The sequence below is a fragment of the Lemur catta genome, chromosome 5 (genome assembly GCF_020740605.2).
Source record: "Lemur catta isolate mLemCat1 chromosome 5, mLemCat1.pri, whole genome shotgun sequence".
NCBI classification, from domain to species: Eukaryota; Metazoa; Chordata; class Mammalia; order Primates; family Lemuridae; genus Lemur; species Lemur catta.
Window position 1 is genome coordinate 76696917 of NC_059132.1, and position 26666 is coordinate 76723582.

General features: G+C 37.1%; 1 protein-coding gene across 1 annotated transcript in view; it reads right to left on the bottom strand.

Moving 5' to 3' along the window:
- DCHS2 (dachsous cadherin-related 2) overlaps positions 1-26666 on the bottom strand; it is a 193307-nt gene that overhangs the window by 24095 nt on the left and 142546 nt on the right. Inside the window, exons 12-16 of the mRNA XM_045552629.1 lie at positions 24385-24624; positions 14381-14515; positions 13978-14187; positions 10521-11378; positions 578-691 (exon numbers count right to left, since the gene is read on the bottom strand). Coding sequence (XP_045408585.1) covers positions 578-691; positions 10521-11378; positions 13978-14187; positions 14381-14515; positions 24385-24624 — 1557 coding nt within the window. The remainder of the gene's footprint in view (positions 1-577; positions 692-10520; positions 11379-13977; positions 14188-14380; positions 14516-24384; positions 24625-26666) is intronic.

Genomic DNA, 26666 nt, shown 5'->3' on the forward strand with positions numbered 1-26666 from the left:
TTGTTAGTCAAAAAAGTATGTTTCAAATAATCAATTGGTATTCATTTAAAACACAATAATGATCTTATTAAAGCTAAATTTAATACATGCTGTATTTGGAAGTAATTTCTTTGCCACCACATAGAAACCTTTCCAGTTGTCCTTTTTTGTTGCGTTGTTGACATTCAGTGGCGAATTACAAGAATCCCTGATGAAAATTCCCTGAGGCTAGACGTGTGTGCTTACTTTCAATTCAAACTCACTATCAATGATCTCCCCACTGTTTCTCCAATTTTCCCAAATAGATGGATAACTTATAAGTAGAAGCTAATTTATCTTTAAAAATTTGAAGGGAAAGATAGGTACTGTCTAATTTGGAAGGATTAAGATAGATATCTTAGTGAATATACATAAACAAATAAATAGTTCTTGATTTCCCATAATTTCTCATAGGCTGCCATAGAACACTGTTTCTTGTTTACTTTTTAAATTATTTACTCCTAACAATTTCTAATTCTTAAATTTTGTGGGAGTATTTATTACTAGTAACATTAAATGGAGCAGGACATAAAGCTATTAGAGGACAGAGAAGGATTACCTGAATTGGAGCACAGGGAAAAAACACCATCTTCATTTCCACTAAAAATTGAATATTGAATACTGTCCTGAATTGAGTCAGGAGCAAGAGCTTTTATGGTCACAATAGAAGTACCTGTAAAAATTAGGTAAACAAAAACTTCTTTAGGATTAAGAAAATTTCATGGAAAAACAAGAGAAAATACTGAGTATTATTATTTATTATTTGCCTACTATATTTTCACTTGTTCATTCATTCAACAATTACTCATTAAGCGTCTTCAATAAGGCAGACCCCATGGTAGATGCTGGGGATATAGTGGCAACAAAATAATGAAGATGTCTATCCTCATGGTGTTTATTAAACAGGTGGGAGGAGACGATCAATAAGCCATTCAACAAATACATAATCAAGGAAATTTTCTGATTGTGCCAAGTTCCCTAGAAAGAGAGAAGCAAGGTTATGTGATAGCAGGCACGTCTTCTGCAGGGAGGCAGACACTGCTTTCGAGAAATGTGGGTGAGAAGCCATAGCAAGGGCGGGAGGAGGAGGATTACAGCAGAGGGAACAGCCACTCACAGGCCCTGGGCTGGGAAAGGGCCCGGTTGGGTGAAGCACGTGACTGAGGGAAGAGGCACAAGGTGGAGACGGTGGGTAAGCAAGGGTCAGATTTTATTCTAAGTGCAAAGGTAAATCATGGAGGCATTTTAAGAAACAGAGTAAAATGATATGATTTACTTTTAAGAGCTATCAGTCCAATGGCTGTGTGGAGAACAGAGAAAAGAAGGGTAAGAATGGAACAGAGAGACCAATTAAAATAATACCGTCACAATCCAAGCAGGAGACAATGGCGCAGGACTGTGGGAGGGGCAATGGAAAGAAGTGGAGAGATTAAGACCCACTTTGACACACAGCCCTGAACACTGGGTGGGAGCGGGAAAGGAGGTTATAGGAGTATAAATAAAAGAAATATTCCCTTAACCAGATTTCAGTCCAGTTGTGGGTAAAAGCAACCCAACTAGAGAGTAACCGAGGACATCACTGTGTGACGTGAATTCATTCAAGAATTGTTAAGATAGGGCAGGAGCAAGCCAAGAGATAACTATAAGGAAGAAACAGAGATTGAGTTAGATATAGAAATTAGGAAAACAAAAAAGGAAGTCATTTTAAGTTATGGGGTGCAGAGTGATTACCAGCATGAAAGAATTAGCAAGGACTGATAGTGGCACGAAGTGCACGTAATTAGAACTGGAACCATGTAAGACGGGAGTGGAGAAAAACTCTAAATAGAAAGGATCGCAAAGTGGCGGAGGGGAAGAAAGGTAGGCAAGCATATGGGAGACCCTGGCAGCAAGGGAGACAAGTGTGGCTTTATGTCAAGGATCAGCAATTTTTCTGTAAAGCGCCAGGTAATAAATACTTCAGGCTTTAAGGGTCATACAGTCTTGTTGCAAATACTCAAGTCTGCCCTTGCAGCCTGAAAGCTGTCACAGACAATGCATAAACAAACGACTGTGGCTGTGTTCCAATAAAACTTTATTTACAAAGGTAAGTGGAGGAGCAGATCCTTGCTTTATGAGATGGGAAGCAGTGAAGAGCAAATGGGAAGTTCTTGAGATGGAAATTGATATAACAAGAGAAGATGCTGAGCACCTCTAAGGCAAGCTGGGTGTGGCAGGGCTGTCTGAATGGACAGCTCTGGGGGGAAAAGTAATCTATGGCAGCTGGAAGGGTCCGAAGAATCCATTTGGTCACCAGGTTAGTACTCTGATGTCTTTATGTTTTATGTCCTTTGCTGCTCATCTCTGCTCTGCTTCCTATCCTGGCTGTCCATTTGTCTCCCTCTTAGGACTGCCTGCCTTGTTATTTTAATAATATTTTTATTTAATCAACTTCATTCATGTAAAATATGCACATGATAATCTACACATATTTTAAATATACCGTTCTATGAGTTCTGACGACTGTATACACTTGTGACACCAACATCATGATCAAGACATAGAATATTTCCAACACCTCAAAAAGTTCCTTTATGTCTTTTATAGTCCATTTCTGTCACCTTTGGCCCCAATCAATCACCGATCTGCTTTCTATAACTCTAGATTAGCTTTGCCTCTAAAATTTCATATACTTGTCAATCACACAATATCTGGCTTCTTTTGCTCAGCATAATTTTTGAGAATCAAGCAAGTTACTTTGTGTATCAAAATTCATTCCATATTTATTGCAGAGTAGTATTCTACTGGATGAACACACTACAGTTTGTTTTTCATTTACCTAGAGATGGAAATTTGGATTGTTTCCAGTATGGGGCTATTATGAATCAAGCTGCTGTGAACATTCATGCACAAGTGTTTGCGTGGACCCATGTTTTCACTCCTTGGGAGTAAACACCTAGGGTAAGTGTATGTTTAACTTTATAAGAAATTGCCAAAGTCTTTTCCAAAGTGGTCATACCATTTTCCATTCCTGCCAGCAACTTATGAGAATTCTCCTTGCTCTACATCAATGGGTGTTGTCAATCTTTTTAATTTTAGCCATCTTAGTGGACATATAGTACTATTTTACTGTGGTTTTAATTTTAATTTCCCTGATGTCTGCTGATGTTGCGTATCTTTTCCCTGTGCTTATTGGCCACTTCCACCCCTCTTTTTAATTCAGCTTTGTTCCTTGGCTTTCTGTTTTCTGCTCATCCACCACTTCTGAGAAACTTCTTCATAGTTCCTCACGGACCTTAACCCTCTGGTTTTAGGCCTATAACTTACAGCATTTATTTTAGATGCCATTATCTTGTAATGACCCTGTCTCTTCTCTTACTGTCATCCTGCTCCATAGAATGACACCTACTGGCAAAGGTAGGCATGTCATCCTGATTGGGGAGAGATACATAGAGGTAATGCCATAGGACTGTCCTTCGTTGCTGGGTGTACAGCAACAGGGGCTGTGTATAAAATAGTGGCAACAGGCATGACAGGGAAGTAAAAGAAAACATTTTAAAAGGAACTGGAGCTGACATGGTGTCAGAGAGGAGTAGAGAACAGGGCTCATTACCAGATGTCTTTGGATAAAAGCAAGAAGCATGGACAAATGAAGGGGTCAGATGGGTGAAGGAGGCCAGAGCATGCTTGATGTGCCTGAGACTCTCAGTGTCAGCCCATTGCTGCCAGTAGGGAAAGGAGACTTCAGGATGCTGAAGATCCTGGTCTTTTCAAGGGAAGATAAAAAATGTATATTTATTTTCTTGTGAAATCTCCCAATTCCTAAATGGTGGAAAATATTTTAATTTATGAGAAAAAAAAAAAAGACACCATGTGTATTGAACAATACACAGCTGTGGCCTGACTCCAGTTCTGAGTCTGCCTATTTACCATCTTCAACAGAGAGGTGAACCTCTCCTTTTTTTGTTACCAGCCCTTTTGGCACTTACATTGTGTTACTTGTTTGTCACCCATGGACTTGTACTGAACACGTGTGAAGACTGATCTCTTCCCCCTGCATAAATTGGACTAAATTCCATGACAGTAGAGGAGGTTTTCTATATATTTGTGTTCTATATATTTCAATAAATTTAGTTTTACCTTTAAAATTTCATATACTTGTAAATCATACAATATCTGGCATCTTTTTCTCAGTATAACTTTTGAGAATAAAGCATGCTGTTCTGTGTATCAAAAGTATATTCTTTTGTACACAGTAGGTGCTTAATAAATACGAGAAGAAAGAAGGTTAAAAAGGGAGACAGAGAGAGGGAGAAAGGACACTGACATTTTCTAGACTGAGAGATTATAAAAATACTGGTCCCTGCCTACACGGCCACCCTAAGACAACAGCAATTATTTTTTTAAAAAACAACTCAATGTTATAATATCATATCTGATAGTGAGATCTGCAGTAGTTAAAAAAATAGCATCTATTCAAGATCTCTGTTGAACCTCCTTGTTAAACCCTACTTACTACACAGCCCTGGAAACATAGCTTGAAACCCATCCTGCTAGAGGTTATAGTGAAAATGATCCCTGACCCAGGTAAAATTGATATATTTTTTTTTCTGGATACTTATAAGAATTTCACTGAAAAGAATAGAAAAGAAAGAAAAGGCCCTACAACAAACACTATTTTTCCCTTTCAAAGCTTAACACTCAAAAATGCAATTATCACTATACATATTAAAGGAAAGAAGTATATGATACTGCCTGTAAAATTGAAACTTCAGTGAAAACTCAGTGAAAAAAAGGCATAACACAGAATTTGTTATGGAAAAAGAACAAGAAAATCCAAACTGAATATACTACTCTCTTAAGAAACAATATGTTTAACATAAACTGTGACAAAGTTTGAAAGTCATTTATCAGGATTTCTGAATGGTGGTTCTTTTCAAGCCAGTTATGAAGTCATTTAGTGACAAAGTAATGGATCTTAATCAATCATGGTGGAATTGAGTTATTACACATGTTGAAAACTCTTTCAAATTACATTACAATCTGATGCTTACTTTATTGCATTTCAGGAGACATGTTGTTAATATAAAAAGTCTTACATTTTTGGTAGGACTATGCCTTTACAGTAGTGCAATATGTTTTATCCTGAGTGCTCAATAACAGTTCTATGCTTCCTGATACAATTTATTTTTTTAAACACAGGAAACTTTATTTCAACTGGCTTGTCATATATTCTTAAGAATGGCAGTAAGAAAAGAAACAGCTATGCCAACAAGATGTATGATCTTGCTGACGGCCTTTTTTCATGGGTTAAGATGCTTATTATATGTCCAATTACAAAAGAAAACGTGGAGATTGCTTGCATGTAAAAGAATAAAGATGAGCACAGAACTGCAAAGAAGAATTACATATGACTTCTCTTATAAATGGCACAATCCTATTTTTATTGCAAATAAAATTTTCATAGTATCAAATGGAATTGTAGTACAAAAGAATTTCATTCAATGAAAATATTTCAAACTAGATACTAAAGTTAGCAAAAGAGCTGCAAATGTTTATACATGTTTTTCCTCTAACAAAGTCTAAATTTGAGACTGTCTTGAAAAAAGAGGAAATAACTAAAGCTGCCTTGAATCCTTCTAGCTCTCTGCTTACTGTGCACATTTTTAACAAAAGTCAGTCTCTGGGCATGTAGACAAAACTTATAATTACTGTTCATTTCACATAAAGGTATAAAGGGTAAGCTATGAGACCCAACATTGTATCTTTAATTCCCATGAGATAAGTGAAACATACAAAATAATTTACCTTTTACTTTTTCAGTTTTTTAAAATTTCACATTAAGTCTAATATTGCGTTAAAAAGTATAACACAATGTTCTTGTTTCTTTCTTCTTTACAAAAATACAATTAAAAAACTAACACAACCACAGTAGCAGTTTAAAAGCACAATTATATGCTTTTTATGTTACATGACTATAAAAACCAATACTTGTGTAACTATTTAGGTAAAGTGATTTTGAAACATGGCCCAATCAAAGGAATAAAATAAATCTCGGAATCAACCCTAAAAAAAAACAAAGATCTATGAATTATCTGACAAAGAATTCAAAATAATCATTGTAAAGAAGCTCAATACACTACAAGAGAACACAGACAACCAAATGAAATCAGGAAAACTATGCATGAGCAAAATAAGAACATCAACAAAGAGACAGAAACTAATAAAAAAAATCAAACAGAAATTCTAGAACTAAAAAACATAACTGAATTGAAAAATTCACTTAGAGGGGTTCAACAACAGACTTGATCAAGCAGAAGCATCAGTGAACTTGAAGACAGATCCTTTGAAATTACCAAGTTAAAGCAACAAAAAGAAAAAAGAATGAAAAAGTGAAGAAGGCCTAAGAGACTTATGGGACACCATAAAGTGAATCAATATATTCATTATGAAAACCTCAGAAGGAGAAGAGAGAGAGAGAGAGACAAAGGACAAAGGGCAAAGAGCTTATTCAAAGAAAAATGGCCGCCTTTCCCAAATCTGAGGAAGGAAATAGACATCCATATTCAAGAAGCTCAAAGGACTACAACTAGGACATATCCAAAGAAGACTACATGTAAACACATTAAAATCAAACTGTAAATGATAATGATAAAGATGAAATCTTAAAAGCAATAAAGGAAATGTGACATTATGTACATGGCAGCTTTCATAAGACTAAGTGGGTTCCTCAGCAAAGACAGTACAAGCCAGAAGGGAGTAGGATGATATATTCAAAGTACCAAAAGACAAAACTATCAACCAAGAGTACTACATCTTGCAAAACCATCCTTCAGAAATGAGGGAGAAATAGAACTTCTTGGATAAGCAAAAGCTGAGGGATTTCATCTCCACTAAACTTGTCTTACAAGATACAAGAAGGTGAGTTCTTCAAGTTGAAACAAAAGGATACTAGACATCGAATGAAAGTATACAAAAATATAAAGCTCTCTCTGGTAAAGGTAAATATATAGACATCAATATAGAATCCTGTAATACGGCAATGTGGCACATAAATCACTTTTAATTCTGGTCTAGAATTTAAAAGATAAAAGGATAAAAAACAACTATAACAAAAAAACTATGTTAGCAGATAAAAAATATAAAAGATGTAATTTGTGACATGGATAACATAAAGTGTGTGTGGCAGGGGAGATGTACAGGAGCAGAGCTTTTGTATGCAATTGATGTTGAGCTGTTGTAAGTTTAAAATAGATTGTTATAACTATAATATGTTCTATGTAATCCCCCATAGTAACCACAAAGAAAATACCTATAGAAGAAACACAAAAGGAAATGAGAAGGTAATCAAGCATGTCACTACAAAAAAAATAATCAATGAAACAAAAAAGGAGGTAGTAAGAGAAGAAAAAAACAAAATAACTACAAGACATACATTTTTAAAATGGCAATAGTAAGTCATTCCCTATCAGTAATTACTTTAAATATAAATGGATTAAATGACACTAGAAGACATAGAGTAGCTGAATAGGGAAACAAACAAGTGAAAACCAAGGTCCAACTATATGCTGTCTATCAGAGGTGCACATTAGATAGAAGGACGTACAAATAGGCTGATAGGGAAAGGGTGGAAATAGAAATTCCATACAAATGCTATACAAAAGAGAAAAGGGATGGCCATACTTATATCAGGCAAAATAAACTTGAAGCCAAAACCTATCACATCAGACAAATAAGAACATTATACAATAATAAAAAGGTCAATTCACCAAGAAGCTATAGCAATTACAAATATGCATGCATCTAACAGCAGAGCACCCAAATACATGAAGCAAATATTGACAGAATTGAAGGGATAAATAGACAGTAACACAAAAATAGTGACTTTTTACCCCACCTTCAATAATGGATAGATCGACCAGGAAACATACAGACCAATTGGACCTAACAGATATGTATATATAGAACACTTAACAATAGTAGAATAAACATTCTCCTCATGTGCAGACAAAACATGCTCCAGAATGGATCACATGTCAGGCTACAAAATGAGTCTTAAATTTAGTAAGATTGAAATCATGCCAAATATTTTTTCTAACCACAACAATATGAAATTAGAAATCGTTACCAAAAGTAAAACTAGAAAATCCCCACATAATGTGGAAATTAAACAACACACTCTTGAACAACCCATGTATCAAAGAAGAAACCAAAAGAAAAATTAGAAAATATCTTGAGATAAAAACAAAAACACAACATACCCCAAATTATGGGACTCAGCAAAAACAGTAGTAAGAGAGAAGTTAATAGTGGTAAACACATATTAAAAAAGAGCGATCTCAAATTAGCAACCTCATATTATGCCAAAAGGAACAAGAAAAAGAACAAACTTAACCCAAAGTTAGTAGAAGGAAGGAAACAATAAAGATTAAAACAGAAATAAATAAAATAGAGAATAAAACACAATAGAAAAAAGAAATGCATGAAGTTGTGAATAGTCCACACGAGGGACTAAGGTTATTGATTTGTCTTCATCAGGGTAACCAACGCACTGGAAATGAAACAGAGGAATAAAAGCTGGATTCTAGAAAATTTGTTTAAATTGTTTATTGGATGGAAATACCATGGGAAACTAAGTGGTTTATGCCTAACTTTTAAAAAGGTTCAGAATGGTTAAATTCCCTCTAATTTGGCTGAAAATGCAGGGAAAGGGGGTGGCATTAAGAATCAAGAGAAGGGAGTCACTTGTACTTCAACTTTTCTTGTCACACTGCTGTAGGGACAGCCTGTGCCTTACTGGCAAGTGGCACCCTCTGAGAGTGACTCTTTCTATAAATAAGTGAGATTTTTACCTACCAAAGCGTTGCTTTTAAAATGGAAACTATATATTGTTTTAAACAATTGAGGTGTTAAGGTTGATGTTAATAGATGAATGCAATGTTAATCAAAACCTGAACCTGTGGGCTTTCCAACAAAGAAATGTTAAACAAATATAAATATACTGGAGTGATTTGTTTTAAATTTTAATTTTCTTAAAAGAACATGTAAATGTTAAAAGCGGTTTTGAATTATGAGAATTTATGATAATACCAAAAATAATTCACTTAGGATGTCAAGTGGGACCTACTGATAGATCAGATTTTTTGAGTGACCTACAGAAAATTTAAGCTTCCAATAGGCATATATTTTTCATTTGAAAATAAAGCTTAAAATTGCAGGTATGTGGGGGGTGGTGGAAATCATGCTGGCAGCTATAAAATGCTGTTAAATAATTTGTATCAAGGCCATTCTCACACTGATCAATGGATTTACAATCTTGTGAAACCACTGGAATTCTGGAATTCAAAAGCAAAAAAAAAAAAAAGGAAAAATCACCTTCTGGTGTCTATGCTATGATCTGGGAGTCTGAAATGAATTCATGTTCCAGGCAAAGCTTTGGCCAGCTTGAAATCTCAATCAATATTTTATGCACATTGTCATTGTTTTTCACAGGGGCCAAGGAAATCCTGCTGACCCAGGCGTAGGTCAGTGGCATCTCATCAGCTTCAACAGCCTCCTTAACTGTCATTCCTTCCTTCTGCCTTTCCTGTTACGTCTGCAGCTTTTAGTTTACCTCCCAGTGTAGACTTATGCCCTTCACACAAGTCACGTTTGCTCTTCAAACATTGCTTCAGATATCCTGAAATGTATACCTACCTGGACATTTATGGATACCATATGTTTATATTACGTCCAGAAGGATCTCTAGCCTCCCTTATGTGTGAGATCTAATAAATGATCTTCTATTGAAAAGATAAAAGTCAAATTTAATTAAGAAATTCCAAATATAAAGGAACTAAGAACAACTCTGATCAGGGGTCAAGAAAACACAATGTAAACAGCAGGATGAAGGCCCTCCCCCCAATCCATTTATTCACGAGCTTTTCTGACAGACTCTTTAATGGGAGGGCCCACCTTAGAGGTAAGAAGTAATTTGGTCCTCACCGTTTTCTGCTCTAACATTTCATCTCAGACCAGGCTACTCTTTTTTTTTTTTTTTTTTTGAGACAGAGTCTCACTTTGTTGCCCGGGCTAGAGTGAGTGCCGTGGCATCAGCCTAGCTCACAGCAACCTCAGACTCCCGGGCTTAAGCGATCCTACTGCCTCAGCCTCCCGAGTAGCTGGGACTACAGGCATGAGCCACCATGCCCGGCTAATTTTTTTGTATATATATTTTTAGTTGGCCAGATAATTTATTTCTATTTTTGGTAGAGACGGGGTCTCACTCTTGCTCAGGCTGGTCTCGAACTCCTGACCTCGAGCGATCCACCCGCCTCGGCCTCCCAGAGCTAGGATTACAGGCGTGAGCCACCGCGCCCGGCCCAGGCTACTCTTAACCATGTTGACTATGACTCTCCAATACCAAGAATTTCTTGGACTCAAAAGTTTAAAACTGAATCTGCAATAGCACTCTTCTATAATCCATAGTTTTAAGCATTTGCCCAAACAGGTGCAAGATACAAAAAAGTTAAAGGGACACTCACCTGCCTCGCAATTTTCAGCCACAAGCCCTTTATATAGATGGTGGCTGAAGGAAATCTTTACATCTTCTCCTTCCATGTGAATGACCAAGAGACCGGCAGTTGTTCTGGCTGGGACCCCTTGGTCTGCAACTTTTAACTGTAGCCACATAGGAAAATATTCTGAAGGTGGATTTTGCTGAAGTTGAATTTCTCCTGTACATTTATCAATAGAAAACAGTGACTGGGGCTCTGCAAAACTAAAAACGACAGTTCCATTGGGCCCCAAGTCTGGGTCATCTGCTCTCAGAATGGCAGTCGTCTGGTTTATAGGTGACTGGGGAGAAAGAAAGACATCAAAGGGGTTCTGTTCCCAAACCGGATTATTGTCGTTAACATCAGTGACATGTACTTTTATAATTACTGTGGTGCTTCTCGAGCCCTGGATGCTACAGTCTCTGGCCACAGCCCTGAATGTGTGTTGCGATCTGGCTTCTCGGTCCAGGGTGCGGCCAGTTCTCAGTGTGCCGGCCACAGGATCCATGGTGAATGCACCAGAATCCTCATCCGTCAGAAAATACTCGGTTTGCCCATTCAGGCCTTCATCCTTGTCCACGGCCGAGAGCATAAGAACCACTGTTCCCACTTCAGCATCTTCTCGCACAGAGGACTGATAGTAAAGCGTAGGGAAGGAAGGGCTGTGGTCATTGTCATCCAAAACCCTAACTTGCAGATGGATTTCAGAGCTCCTCGGTGGGTCCCCAAGATCAGAGCACAGGATGACAAGGGTAAAATTGTTGACTTGCTCCCGGTCCAAAGCACAAGTGGTTGAGAGTTCTCCGGAGGTTTCATTTATAGCAAAGTATTCGTCAGTATTTCCGTCTATTAAAGAAAACAATTCAAAATTCATCTGAATCAAAAAAACAGCACCCCTTGGCCAGCACTGTATGTATCCATATATTCATTTGTTCAAAAAAATATGTATTTCCTGAGTATTACATCCTAGCATTTTTGTAAGGACTGGGGATATGACAATGAACACGATAAGGTTCTGCCCTCATGAAACTTCTATCTTATGGAGGGGACAAACAGAATAATATAATTCAATACATGTCTTCAACCAATACATACTTAGTACTCTTGCTTTCACTGATTTGCAGCTATATGTTTTTTGTGTGTGCATATGCAATTTTTCATATTTATATATTTTTCCTCCAGAGAGGATTAAAATGTATCTTTTATGTGAAATAAAATAATAGTCTGGGATAAGAAATGGGATATAGTGTCCATTTTTAGATATCAATCAGAAATGAACAGACTGGTTGTAGTAATTTCCCAACTGTTACTCACTATAGATTTTATGCCAATTATACTCCTGCAGGAAGTTTCCTCTTCTACATCCCCCTGGCACTGTGTGCAGAGTCATACCACTTTTGAGAGCTAGTTGGACACTTGCCTACTTCTTCCATAAGGTAAGCAAGGACACTGTTTTATTCATCTCTGTATCCTTTGAAATAATCTGCCCTTTGCTATCTCCCATGGCACCAGGTGGAATAAAAATTAAAATTAAACAGAGATACAAAAAGTTTTCAAAGACATTTTAAAGTAACTCTGAATATGTGGTTCGAAGACTGGCCAACTGTATTCTTGAATGAGGGGCAGGATGAAAGTACCAGGCCCGATAGTGTGAGAATTTACTAGAGTCCAAGGACCAGAGGCACATGGGGAAGGAGTGGAATGGCATTCAGAGAAAACATCAGCCATAGGTAGTGTTGGGGCTGAGGAAAGAGGTCCTGCACTTGTATTTATAAGACATATTCGTAGTTAATCTATACCTGAAGTAGGGATGATCAGACACACCTATATTTCTGTGGTATTCCTGGTTGATAAAGCAATTCATTCACTCAGCAAACCTTTGATGAGCACCTACTATGTGCCAAGTACATGCTCGATGTTGAGAATATAAGGAGAGAAAGATGTGATCTGGCTCCCAAGGGTTTTCAACCTAGGAGGTAAGGCTGGTGGGTCCTCGAACATTATAAAGTACGATGGAAAATCATTCGTGCAGAGTGATGGGAGGCACAGGGGAAAGAAGCCCAGTCCTGTGCTAGGATGGCCAGGAAATGCTTATTAGAAAAAGTGACAGCAAAACTCACGTTTAAAGGGGAGAAAACCAGAATCCAAGTTTTGGAAAGAGCGTTCCATGCAGAGGAAAGAGCCTGTGTGAAGTCCCAAGAGTATAAGAAATTAATAGGCTGCAAATGTTCTAGTGTGATTCGTGCACAGGGCTCCCTGGGATCTGCATGTAGATGGTAGGGACAGGGTTTGCAGTGGTGGCAGAGGGAAGACATGCATTTGAGAGGTAAGCAAGGGTCAAATCAGGAAGAGGTCTGTGTATATGGCCGAAGATTCTCTACTTTCTCCTGCAATCTGTGGAGGAGCCCCCAAAGGATTTTGGACAGGAAAGTGCCATGAATCAAATTTATGTTATGGGAACAGTACTGAAGCAGCAATGTCAAAGCTAGATTAGAAAATGGGAAGGTTGGGAGGCTGTTAGAGTAATCTACTTGAGCAACGAAGAGGTTAGGAAATCATATGTGTTTACAGGAAGTGGACATGTTCCAAAAATATGAAGGGGGAAAAATAAGGACTTAGGGAGAAGGATTCATGCTCTGGCTTAGGAGAATGAGTGAAGGGTGTTTAGACCAGTCATCTTTAAAATGAGGTCTGAGTACAGCTGGGGTTACATGAAGCTTTTCAAGGAGTTCACGTGGGAACAGGTAGTTTTATGGTAATTTTCAGAAGCTCGGTTTAAATAACCTTATTCCTAAAATTATTCTGCCTAAGCACTCACCTAGCATCGCAGGATTTATCTTTCCCACATCCACCTTTATAATCATCCTTCTTGCAAATTAGAAAAGAAAGGCTCACCTCTCACCTGCATAAATGGCTGCCCAATACAGGGGTCATTCCCAATATTGGGGTTCAGTGTTGAAGCAGTGACTGGCTTTAATGCCAGGGGAAAACTGGAATTTTTAAAACATTTTAGAACATTTTTAAAAAATAGTAGGTAAGGTGGGAGACATTGGGGTACTGATTGGTAGCTGCAGACAGTGACTGCATGAAATGACCCAGTAAGAGTATGTGTGTATGAGGAAAGAAAAATAAAAAATAACATAAAATCTGGTCATATGAAAGAAGCAAAAATAGAAAGAAAAAAGCTATCTCTTCTATCTGTACATCCATGAATGTCAGTATGGGAAAAAATTCACAGGAGTTAGCAAGGGCAGATTTTTTAAAAATTTGGAGGGCAGTGGATCAGGAGGGCTGTGGAAAGGAGGTGGGCAGGAAGCACACAGCGCCAGTCAGTTCTTACTGGGTCTGTGTTTTGTAGGAAAGGCAACCATTATCAAATCCATAATAATCAACAGATAGTGTGTGTCAGAATCCTGGGGAAAATTTTAATTAAAAAAATACTTACCGATGATATAATATTTAACGGCTTTGTTACTGCCAGCATCCATATCAGAAGCCAAAACAGTATAGATAACCTGTGGCTCTTGGTTTTCCAGAATCTCAATGTCATGACTGGGGACAATAAACTCTGGTGCATGATCGTTTTCATCTTCGACAGTGCAGAGAATTGTCGTGGTACTGGACAGCGAAGGGACACCTCCATCTCGTACAAGTACTGACATGCAACACAAAGATGGTGTGAACTGTGCCCTGCAATTCATACCTAAAATATATTGTTCTAACCAGATAGAATCAGACTAAAGTGATCATGCAGCACTGGGTCAATATTTTATTTAAAGACACCTTACTGAAATGTAAAATTTCACCACTGAACTATTTTTGTTAAGCATAGTCAAAGGATCCCTTACCTCTAAGGGTGAAGATTTCTTGAACTTCTCTATCAAGCGTGGTGGTTGTCACTACCTCTCCAGTGTCGGAATTTATCTCGAATAACCCGAATGAAGCACCTGGCATGATTTCAAACCGAAGCTTGGAATTGATTCCTTAAGGAAAATATAAAGAAAAACTTATAAGTTATCCCTTTGGAATCTATTCATCCATTTTTCTATTCCTTTGCCTTTGAACACATTATGCCATGGATGAAACGGCAAGATTCTTAAACAGCCTTCAAATTAAGGTAAAAGAAAAACACTTTGGGCTGTTCTTGCTAAATAAAAGCCTCATGGGCCAAAATGTTTGATTTTCAAAAGTCTTATGAGACTTCCCCACAGTGAATGCTTAGGATTTTTTCCTTCCCATAAAAAATTCCTTATGAGTGTGCAACTCTACAATGTATTCCTAATTACTCCTTCTAACACCCCTGATTGTGATTTAATGACATAATTGTAAGCTTGCAATACAAATGACAATTTCTGTAGATTGACCCTCTCTTTAAAAACCTGGGCTCAGTGACATTGAGGCAAGCACACAGAGTTGCTTATGTGTGTGTTGTTTTGTTTTGCTTTTCACTTTGTATTCATTCTCCTATCTGGAGTGAGAAATGTGGTACCACATTATTACGCATTTTGAAAATAATTCTTCCCATATTTTTGTGGTTTCATTTTTCCCCTGAGAAAAGTATCACATCATTTCCATCATTGGTTATGAAGATCATTCATACCACTAACTTTAATGAGTTTATTCCACGCCATTGTAGTTTATTTGCATTTTACCCAAGTTCCTTTCAATCATTTCCCCATGTTCTTTGCTTAACTGACAAGAATCTAGGTATAGATATAGTACTTAAATTATATGATGTTATGCTTTAATAAAAATAAAATGCCATTCTTTTGGCCTTAAAAAAATTTCAATTACAAATTTCCATCTCGCCAGTCTTGAAAAGTAAATTTTAATTCCATTGTAGTCTAGTGGATATGATACAGGACTGAGTGCTGGAAGGAGTGGAATATAATTCTAGTTTTATATAAGAATGAATGAACATGTCCTCCTACTATATCACTGGGAGGAGAAATATATTTGAGATACAGTAGATATAATCTGCAGGCATTTTAATGACCTTGAGAAAAAAGTCTAATAATATAGGATCACTATACTTGATATGAGATGGTCAGAGGTCACCAAAATGTTTAATTCTATCATTAGGCAACTAGGCATACTATTAAGTTACTGATTATTATTAAAGAACCATCGTGGTCACACAAGGATTACAGAGTCTATTCTATAGCCAAGGCAGAATTTCTAAAAATTCTAGGCTGTTAAAAGTTACTATTCCTGTGTATCTCTACCTAAATTATAAAAACAGAAATAATACCATCTTACATTAATTTTCCTTTTCCTCCAGGGAAGTGTGCAACGTCAGATGTCAAGCACAATGCCATATGTGAAAGAGAGGTGACACAAACATGGCCTCTGCCTTCACAGAGCTTACGTGACGTGGTCCTTTCAACTTCTAATAAATTCATTCATTTGTTATATGATTTTATTATACATTGTACATACTATTGCATATTACATATTGCATTATGTATTGTATAATATTACATATTATACATTTTTAATTCTCAACACTTGTCAAGCCTAGAAAATAAAATATCTTCCAATGTTTAAATATAAGCTCAAATCTTTATACTTTCTCTTTCTCCAACTGTTCCCATTATCCTCTAATGTGCTTTACCACTATCCTCAATATTCCTCTGACTTTGTAGAAACTTACAGATCTTATCATTCTATTATTCTCTATAGTTTTTTTCCCTAAAATAAAAATCCACTCACCTTCAAACCTCCTAGTATATTATTAAGGATAAATGAGATCTTATAATTGTAGTTTGCACACATACGTTTTTCAAACCTCCTACCCTATACAACTTAGATAATAGAAAGTAAATTTAAATTATTTCCCTATGGCTCATTTAGAATTTAATTAGCACCTTGCTTCCCCCTCCTCATGCCCTTATAATCCTCCAGAACAAACACAGCACCATCAAACTGGAGAACTAAGAAAATAAAAATTAAAAAGAGATTATTCAGTCTCATTCCATCGCTTCACTAAACAAACTGGAAATCTGGATGTGAAGTTAGTGATACCCTCATGAGGATAGGTGTGTGCCGCTGTGTATGTGCACACCTGTGTGAATGCACACGTACATATATCTGCTCTTAGACCTCAACACCTGCAGTCCCATCACTTCTTTTTTTTTTTTTTTTGAGACAGAGTCTCACTCTGTTGCCTGGCTGGAGTGCCGTGGCGTCAGCCTAGCTCACAGCAACCTCAAACTCCTGGGCTCAAATGATCCTCCTGCCTCAGCCTCCCCAGTAGCTGGGGCTACAGGCATGCGCCACCATGCCCAGCTAATTTTTTTCTATATATTTTTAGTCGTCCAGTTAATTTCTTTCTATTTTTTAGTAGAGATGGGGGTCTCGCTCTTGCTCAGGCTGGTCTCGAACTCCTGACCTCTAGCGATCCTCCCGCCTCGGCCTCCCAGAGTGCTAAGATTACAGGCATGAGCCACCATGCCTGGCCCCCATCACTTCTTAATTTCTCCTACTCTAGGATTCCTGTCCTCAATTCATTTCTTTCCCTCTCCAGTCCAGCCCATAAGCTCCCACTGCAGCAATCCTGCATATTCTCAGGTTCTGTGGCTTTTTGCCAAAGACACCCAGCAAAGCCTCAGCCCAGGATCATACCAACCATCTCTCTGCTCCCCTTGAATACCTAACAGACCACGGGGACTGGAGAAAATTTCATAGCAGCATGGATTGAGGCCACAGAAATGGCACTGTCATCTGGCTATCTTTCCATGTCTCCTTAGTCACCCTTCTCCCATTCAGGTCTCCCACCTGACCACCTCCCAGCTTGCTCTCACTTGTTACTTCCCTTTCTCTTTCCCAGAGGGGCAGGAGGCATCAGGGAAGAACTCCCTTGCCCTTTGCATCTGTATCCAGCTCTACTCCCTGGGTATTATTTTACACTAAAAAAAGAGAAAAATAAATAAAGAAAGAAAAAAACTCTACCCCTGCTTTCTGTCTCAATGGCAAGGGTAACTTTTCAAATACACTCTCTGGGAATTTTCCTGTCAGTTCTAGTCTTTCTCCTAAATTTTTCCCTTAAATTGTATTCTTTTCTAGCTATAATAATTAAGTTTTTTCTCCTTCTCTTGATAGCCAGATTTCTATGAAAAATGCTATCCAGTCTCTGCAGCTAACTTCAAACTACTGCCACTCCCAGATAACTCTTCCTACAGTGACCTTCTGGTTACAAAATCTACTGGCCACTTCTAATTCTTACGAATTCTTTTCCATTAAATAAAGACAGAAAGTAAGAAAGAAAGGAACAAATGAAAAGAGGAAGGGAGTGAAGAAGAGAGGGAGGGAGGAGTAAAAAAATAAAAGGAAAAGAATACTTTTATTTTTGGTTTTTCTATGACATGTTTTTCTCTTGCTTCCTGGAGTGGGGTGTACTGACAACCGGCATGCTGGCTGTCACATCACTGTCATCTCACTCTCCATTGTCATGGCTCCAGTTTGCACCCATACGCAGATAACACCCATGTATCTGCCCTGAGCTCCAGTCATTTGTTTGGTTGTTTCATTCATTCATTCACTAATTATTCATTCATGTGTTCATTTATGCAATGCACATATACTGAGTGTCAGGTACTGAAAAGTTATCATTGAATAATTATCGTGGTCCTCAGAGTTCCCCTCTAGTGGGGGAAACAGTTAAATCAATGTGTTATAGAAAGTGTGATAGAATATATGAAATTATTGAGAAAGAGGATCAGGGAAGACTTATCCCAGGTAGTTCTTCATTGATGATCTCGTTCAATAAATATAGAGAGAGTGATATTAGGTGTCAAAGTACCACGCCAGGTGCTAAGAACGTAACTGCTAGTAAAAAGACAAATTCTCTACCCTCAGGGTGCATACTGTGCAGCACTGGGTACAGATGAGCAAGGTGGCATGTACGATGCCACACGGTAAGCCATGACTGCCTTTTGCATAACCTGAGACTCTAAAGGTGAGTAAGAGATAACGGTAAGAGGGAAGAAGGAGTGTTTGAATGCATTCAAAATAAAATCCAAATACCTCACTATGGTCCACAAAGTCCCTTGTGCAGTGGGCTCTGCTTATCTCTCTGACCTCTCCCCAGGGACTCACTCCCCCAGCAGATTCTTGCCCACTGGCCTCCCTCCTGACCTCTGAACACACTAAGTTTCTTGCTGCTTGGGCCCCCTGCAGTTGCCAGTCCCTCTGCTACTCCCCGCTCTGTTCTTTACATGGGTACCAGTTATAACATTAAACTATGGTGTCTCAGATCTGAATCCCTTCTTCTATATCCTGCCCTGTGATGCGGGGCTGGGGACCCGCAAAGCATAGTTCTCATTGCCCACCGACTCCCTGCCAGGGTCTGCCACAAAGGGACACTAGAAGGAGACTGAAAGTCAGAAGGAGAGGAAAGGGGACTTCCTTCTCCCTAATCTTTCACTGTCCCTATCGGCACTGCTATTCAGTCTCTTTTGGCTCTCCCAGGATCAGGCTCTGCCAGGACCCCTCTCTTGTTTGCTTCCAGGGTTTGATAATCCTCTTCTCCTTGTCTCCCAGTATTAGGGATGGTAGCTGCATCCTCAAGGTATTTTTTTGTTAGCTAAGTATTCCCTTTTTGCTTGCTCAGACATCCAACACTTATATTGTACCATCTAGTCTTCCTGACTGATCGTGACAGATAGAGTGTTTGGCACCAGCAGTGGGTCTCAAGTAACAGGGACTCTGGCATCGGTTTGGTTATGTCTTTGCCTTGAACACAGTGCTAAGTTCCTCGCCCATGGGAAATGGCAAGTCATTCAACATTTGGGGGGATTTCATGATTAACTAAATCATCCACAGTGTGTGATTGTGATGACGTGACTATTAAAGGATTCAAATTCCTAAGTGAATCAAATAGTGCTGACTTTGATCACGTAATAGTAGAAAGGAACATGATGTAGATGACTGCTTTTCATTGTAGTAGGAACTTGTAGAAAGAAAATTACAAGCTGAGGCTTTAAACTTGAGTTCAAGTCGTAGTTATAAAACCAGAAACTTCTATGGGAGCCTTAATGTTAATCTTCCTGAGGATCAGACCCAAAGTGAGTGGCAGATGAAGCAGGTACCTTGCAAGGAGATGTGTATTCACCTTGCATAACCAGACTCAGATTCCAACATATTGCAGACAGCAAAGTGTAAATAAGACTCAGTCAGAGGTCACTTATAATTTCAAAAGAATAGCAAAATTTTGGCATAAACCTGGGAAATACGTGTGGAAATCAATTCTAAGGATGTGAGACCCAGGAAGATAAACTATGACACTGGTTTAGGATGGATTTATTGATACACTATGTTTAATGGAGAGTCTGAATTTAATGTGTTAGCTCATAGAGTTGTGTCTCTTGACAGTTTCTTTGGTTGGATTCAATGGTGGCTTATAATCATTGGACAGATGATGGTGCCACTAGTCCTGGGGACCACCTTTGAGAACCAACAGTCCTTACCAATTTGTAAAGACTAACAGAAGTCATTTGCTTTGTTTCCAGCAGGAACAATAGCACATCTTTGTGCAAACTGTTCCGCTGTTAACCATCATTTACTGAACAGAGATATGGATCATCTAGGCAACCAATAGAACATTAATTGATCCACTACTTTAAGGGCATCAAGATAATTGGATCTGATGAACAGAAAGTAGCAAGTAACTTAGATATCTTCATTGGACACATGTGTTAGTCTAGGGATTGGCAAACTACAGCCCTGTGGTCATATCTGGCCCACTCCCTGCTTTTGTAAAGTTTCAGTGAAACACAGCCACGCTTATTTCTTTATGTATTTTGTATGGCTGCTGTCTTACTATGATGTCAGAGTTGAGCAAAAGAGACTGTGTAGCCTGCAAAACCTAAAATATTTACTATCTAAATTTACAGGAAAAAGTTTTGCAGAACCCTATCCTAGTGTATGAACTTCCAAAGAGTAAGGACAACTTGAGGCAGCTTACGTCTTATGTCACACAAGCTTCAGTTTCTCAGACTTTATAGTCAAAAATATCTATTGAGTTTCTATATCATATATTATACTATCCTAAGGACCTGGAATGAAAGTACATAAAATGTCCTGGATCTAGCCTAGAAGTTCATAGCCTAGAAGGGAAGCAGACAAGTAAATAATTATACAATTATAATGGTATATATTAAATTGTTATACAAATATACACCAAAGTTTTAACAGTGATTGTCTCACAAGAGTGAGGTTATGATTGGTCCTTATTTTTTTTTGTCTATTTTTGTAACTTTCATTTATTCCTATTATAAATGCATTTATAATGGGAATTTATATAGAGAAAATTTATATAGAGAGGGCCAACCACGCATCTACAAAAGGCAAGCAGAGTAGCACTAAGGGATTAGCAGAAGTACTATAGCCTAAATCGGTGGTGGCTTCAGTTAGCTTGCCATTGTGACTTTCTCAGGCAAATTTCTTGTGGCCTCAGATTGGGAAATTCAAATTTTGAAATGCCCAGTGCTCTGATCCACCTCTAAATCCATCTCTTAGGACTTTGGGCTAATCAAAGTTGCTAGAATTTGGGCACAAAGTCAGTAAGATTGACTTGGGCCTGAATTCTATGGATCTCCTTATACTCTCCTAGACTGACTCAGATAATCTAAAACTGTGGGCAAATGCCACTGGTGAAAGAATGAGGGAACTGTCAGTGAATAACTACTATTAACACGCGCAGGAACAGTGGTTGGGTGTTTTTCCTGAAGAGATGGAGGGGAAATATCATTCTATATAGAAATTGATTTTAAAAAACTGAATAACCAACTAGTATGTCTACTAGAATGAGAAATTATTATTACAAAATGCTATACACTGGGATATTTTAGCATCTGTATTTCTTTATTCTTTGGTATATGCACAAATAGCTCTCCTTCTAACGGGTGTACAGAATGGTGCCGTATAACTTCCCATGAGGATAAAGCTATCAGCCTAGTAGAAGTATTCCAAAGACTAAGGCAATGAATCCCTATTTACCATATTTCATTAATTCTAAGACACATTTCTTTTCCACATTTTAACATTTCTGAAATTAGTTGCATCTGACAATTAATGGTGTCTTAGATTTGATGAAATACTGTGTTTCTCCCTGGCACCAAGTGTAGACCCAGAGGGTGAAGTTGTACGTCTAGTGTAGTGTGAGGGATTCCAGAAAATCAGATGTAGAGTTTATTCAAGATGACCCCAGATAGAGAATCCATTTTTATGGAATAGAGATTAACATGACATTAACTAATCCTATATTTCTGTATGGCAATGTACTGTTAAATTTGAGCAAATGTTCATGGTCTTCCCTGGCGGGGCACCCTTTCCTCCTGGGAGTGGGGGAGGGGCCCAGCAGGGGAAGATCTTTTTTCACTAACAATAGAGCTCTTGTTGGTGGCACCGAATGCTGTAACAGTTTTAATACCTTAGTTAAAATCTGGTAGTTGTTTTTTCCTTTTAATATAAGAAGAAACTCCTGTTAGAACTAGTGTGAGTCATACACCATAAACATTCAGTGCTCAAATCCCTGGGGGTTTTGAATGCCAAACACTGTACACTTACATTTTTAAAAACTGCATTGTAGAATGCCAGAAAACATATGTTAAGCTCTCTAGTATTAAGTAATGCTATAGGATTTTTAAAAATATATACCATTAAGTAAACCATTCATAAATTCCAATGTGATGTTAAAATCTTGACTACGTCATTTAATTCTCATGCATAATCCTATTTCATTGTTTTAACCCAATAAGCAAAAAAGAAAAAAAAGACTGAGTAAAAATATATTCAAAAGCACATGCATACACATAAATACTCACATGTATTTACATAACCATTTACTTAACAGATCCAGCCTCATTAAAAACACTGAGCTTCCAGTAAGTCAAATTGTCTCCAAAACATGTAAGGGTACATGAGGCTCATGAAGAGGTTAATGTGTATTCAAACATCCATGAATGCAAAGCCAGAAAAATAATAATTCTGCATCTAAATTCCTGGTTGGCAAACTATAATCTCTAGAATAATAAACTTCCAATTCAATTACAATGGACAGGTTGCAGACTACTCGATCTAAAAGAAAATAACACTAGCACTGGGCAACTTGACAGTAGAAATCAGAAGAGCATATTTATGGTAATCATCTTTAGTTGATACACACATAAATTTAAGGGAAACTTTTTTCTCCCTTTTCAAACATTAAAGCAAAAGAAACCCTTTCAATAGTGTCAATTACCAAAAATAAAATAAAATAAAATTCGGAAAATAAAGTGGGGGCAAGAGGAAGACACATGCACATGCCTTAGTGATTGCTAAATCATAAAACATCAGCAATAGATTCAGTAAATGTTTGTATATTTTGGGAAGTGGTTTTTGCGTTGCCTAGAGCCCTGTATTGCTCTGTTTACAACAGAAAACACTCTAGCAGAACTTTACTGAACTGGAATTACTGTGAAACACAAAGCTCATGTATATTTTTCATTGTTTCTAACACCCTAAAAAATGAATATTGCCAGAAATGTGCTAAGTAAATTCTCTAAGCACACATTGGAACAAACAATTGTTAGCATGCTTCAGTCTTGGTGTCTTTGAGCTTAGAAAGACAAACTCTGTGATAGTACTGCCCCGCTCTGGTTGAAAGAGAGAAAATTAGGTTAGCCCTTGAAAAGAAAGTGTAGCATCCCACACAAATTCATGTAAAGTACATCTCATTAAAAGATGATGTTTTCCAAAATGACAAAGCATTCGAATGGTCTATAATCAGTTTAAAAGCTCAAGTAAATGTCTCTTTTGTCCCCTTGATTAACAATTAACTAAAATAGTATTATTAATCCTATAATTTCCATAAAAACATCTATTACAATTCCTGCAAAAATAGAAAAAAATATCATATTTATATATAATGCCACTTGCTATATATGAATTTTAAAAGGCTGGATTATTCAACTATTAATATTAATTCAGATGGAAAAATGCAGCATATGCTATTAATAGGAAACATGGCACTGTAATTTTTGTAATTATTTTGTTTAAAATAAAAATAGAATATTATTAAAGTTACTGAACCTTAATGCCAAAATAGCCATAGTGATATTAAAAAGTGAGTTTAAGAAACTTATAAATTCTTAGCCATAGTAACTGTTCACCCCAACATCATTCATTTGGGCACAGTGGTTTATATTAATAATAATAGTGATAATAGTAATGGTGGAAGATAACATTTATTGACCACTTGTTGTGCCAGGCATGGGTCTAGGCTCTTTACATGTGATAACTCATTCATACTCATGACAGAACTACACATTAGGCACTGTTATTATCCCCATTTTACAGATAAGCCAAGGAACAGAGAGGATTAGTAATTTGTTCAAGGTTACATAGCTTAAGTAAGTGGTAGTTCTAGGATTCACACCCAGTCAGCCTGATGCCAGCACCATAGCTCTTCTGTTATGCTACATATAGAGGAAATAAAGAACCATTTATCTTTTCGTACTCAATGTATCTATTATACTTGGAAAGAAATGTGATGCTTTCTCTATACTTCTGTATATTATTACTATCAAGATTAAATCAATTAATTGTATGTTAATTTGGTATGTATCACTCTAATAATAATAAATATTAATACAGCAAAGCTATGATATTAATATATAATGTGATATAGATTATCTTTACATGCATATGTGTTTTATGTGTATGCAAATGAAAGAAGTATTAGAAGTTTGAGATAGCTAGCAATCATTCATTTTCTCTGGCCCATAACTATTTTAAGTTATGTTAGTTATAATCTTTGAGTGGGTTTTTTTTTTTTAGCATTAAATACCTAGTTTCTATATTTTTTAATTACCCGAATCTCTGTCCACAGCTTCAACCCTTGTGACAAACTCTCCTGGATTTCGGTTTTCTTTAACTGAAGCTTCGTACAGGTGCTGCTTAAACACGGGTGCCTGGTCATTGACATCAAGCACGGTAACTGTCAGAATCTGGGATGAAGAAAGTGCTGGTACACCACCATCCAGTGCCAGAAGGGTCAGAATGTGCTGATTTTTTGTTTCATAATCCAAAGGACAAGTTGTAGTTAGCAAGCCTGTTTTGAAAGAGAAGAAAAGCAGTACGTAATGAACACCCTTTAGAGAAGTCATGCTTCTTCCACCTACGTCTAACTTCTCTTACTTGACAAAAATCCAGACACTTTAATTGTTAAAGAATGAATCGTGTTAAACCAACTTTAAATGTATATATTACCTAAAATAAAAAGTGAACATTTTTAGTCAGGAGAGTCCTCCCAATTGAAACTAGAAGGATGAATGACAATTCAAAAATAATCCATCATATACCATCATGTACGAGAGGACTACATCAAAATTATGTATCTACCTAACATCTACCTTAATTAAAAAAATGTCTAGGATAGTAACAACATACATCTTCATGTCATAAAACATCTCTTGTTTAAAAGTGACCAAGTTTCAAAAATGTAAGTATGGTTCCATTCTTGAAGACATTTGATTTTTGTTAAAAAGTCACAGTCTCTTTGTATTCACTCTCAGTTGTTTTTTGAACAATAAAGACCAAAGATGTTATAACTCAGACAATAAACTTCATGAGTACAACATGTCTCTATCCCACCTCTGTTTAAGCATGTAACTCATATAAGCAAATTATAATAAAGATCTGCACACAGATAGCCATTGTATGATTCCAATTGTCACATTTTTCTTTTAGGATTGCTGTTTGCTTCTTTCATCCTATAAGAACTTTTCTTGAAATAATTAAAGAGGTTTACTGAATCAGACTTTATAACATAGTTTTTAAATAATTACTCATCACTTTATGTTTCATAGCCATAAGTCACTGGAAAACTCACTATGTCCTCTTTATAAGAAATATGAGCCTGGTGAGAGGAAAAATGATCCCTTCTCATATGAATGCATTTGGCAATTATCATTTTATGTCCTTGAAAAACATCTCAACTGAAATAGTCACTGCAATTCCTCCAAAGATTCATGATACCCATATTACTGAGACACAATTCTATTTATTCGTCCTTTTTAACAATCTGAAGTAGACCCTCTTTAGCCATCTTGGAAAATATTTTAAGTATTACTGAAACAGGTCCTTGGAGAGCCTCAGCTCTAACAGATATCAGCAGCCTGTGTCTGGACTATCTCTCTGTCAGCTGGGCATTAAGGTGATGTCCATGCATGCCTCAGAATGAAACCATATGTACAGAATTTAATAAATATTTTGATGAAATTTTCCAACGGAATATAGCCAGACTATAATCACGACTTCCAAATCCTCCACATTCAGTTCCATTCCAAATAATGCTCTTACTAACAGTTGGGCCAAGGGGTATATATCTGAGACTTTTTTCCTAAGGCTCATGTAGAAACGACTTTATTTTTTAGAGGATGAGATGATAGTTCATTAATTTTTCAATATACCCTGAAAAATCAAGTAGAGGAAAGTTCATTTCTAAAATTTACAAGACTGAAACTTTTTACATATACTCTTCCATCAAACTGCATAAAAAGTTATAGTCAATTATCTGGCAACAAGGACAGCAAGACAAGTGCAGTGACAGTGAGTGACATTTCTATAGAGTACTTGATTGCAAATGAATGCTTCTGGAAAAAACAAATGTTACAATTGATCTGAAAAGCAAGGGTCTGAATGTCCCAAGGAATTCAATCATTCAAAATATGTATTATTTCTATTTACAAATACATGTTTATATGATCTTAAAGATAAGTTTCCATAGCAGAGTCTTTGCCAGCTGCTGCCAATTTGTCATGTTCCTACCTTGATTCACTCTTGGTACCATTTCCTACCCTGCAAGGACCCACAATAAGGGCAAAGAAGTTTGCTATTGTATATTCAGCTTACAAAATGTGAGTTAGCTACAGAGAATAGTTAATATTAACACATAGTCCAAGTAAAGTTGGTTCTCCAAATACAACCTTTGTGCCTATCATGTATATAAGTTAAACAATATAACAAGTCAAAATTTTTTAAAGCATGTGCATTTTGAGAGCTATCATTTTAAGAGGGAACAATGAAAAGGATAAATGTGATGAGCAAGTGATGAGAGGCTTAATTGAAAGTGGGCAGAAAAAAAAAAAATAA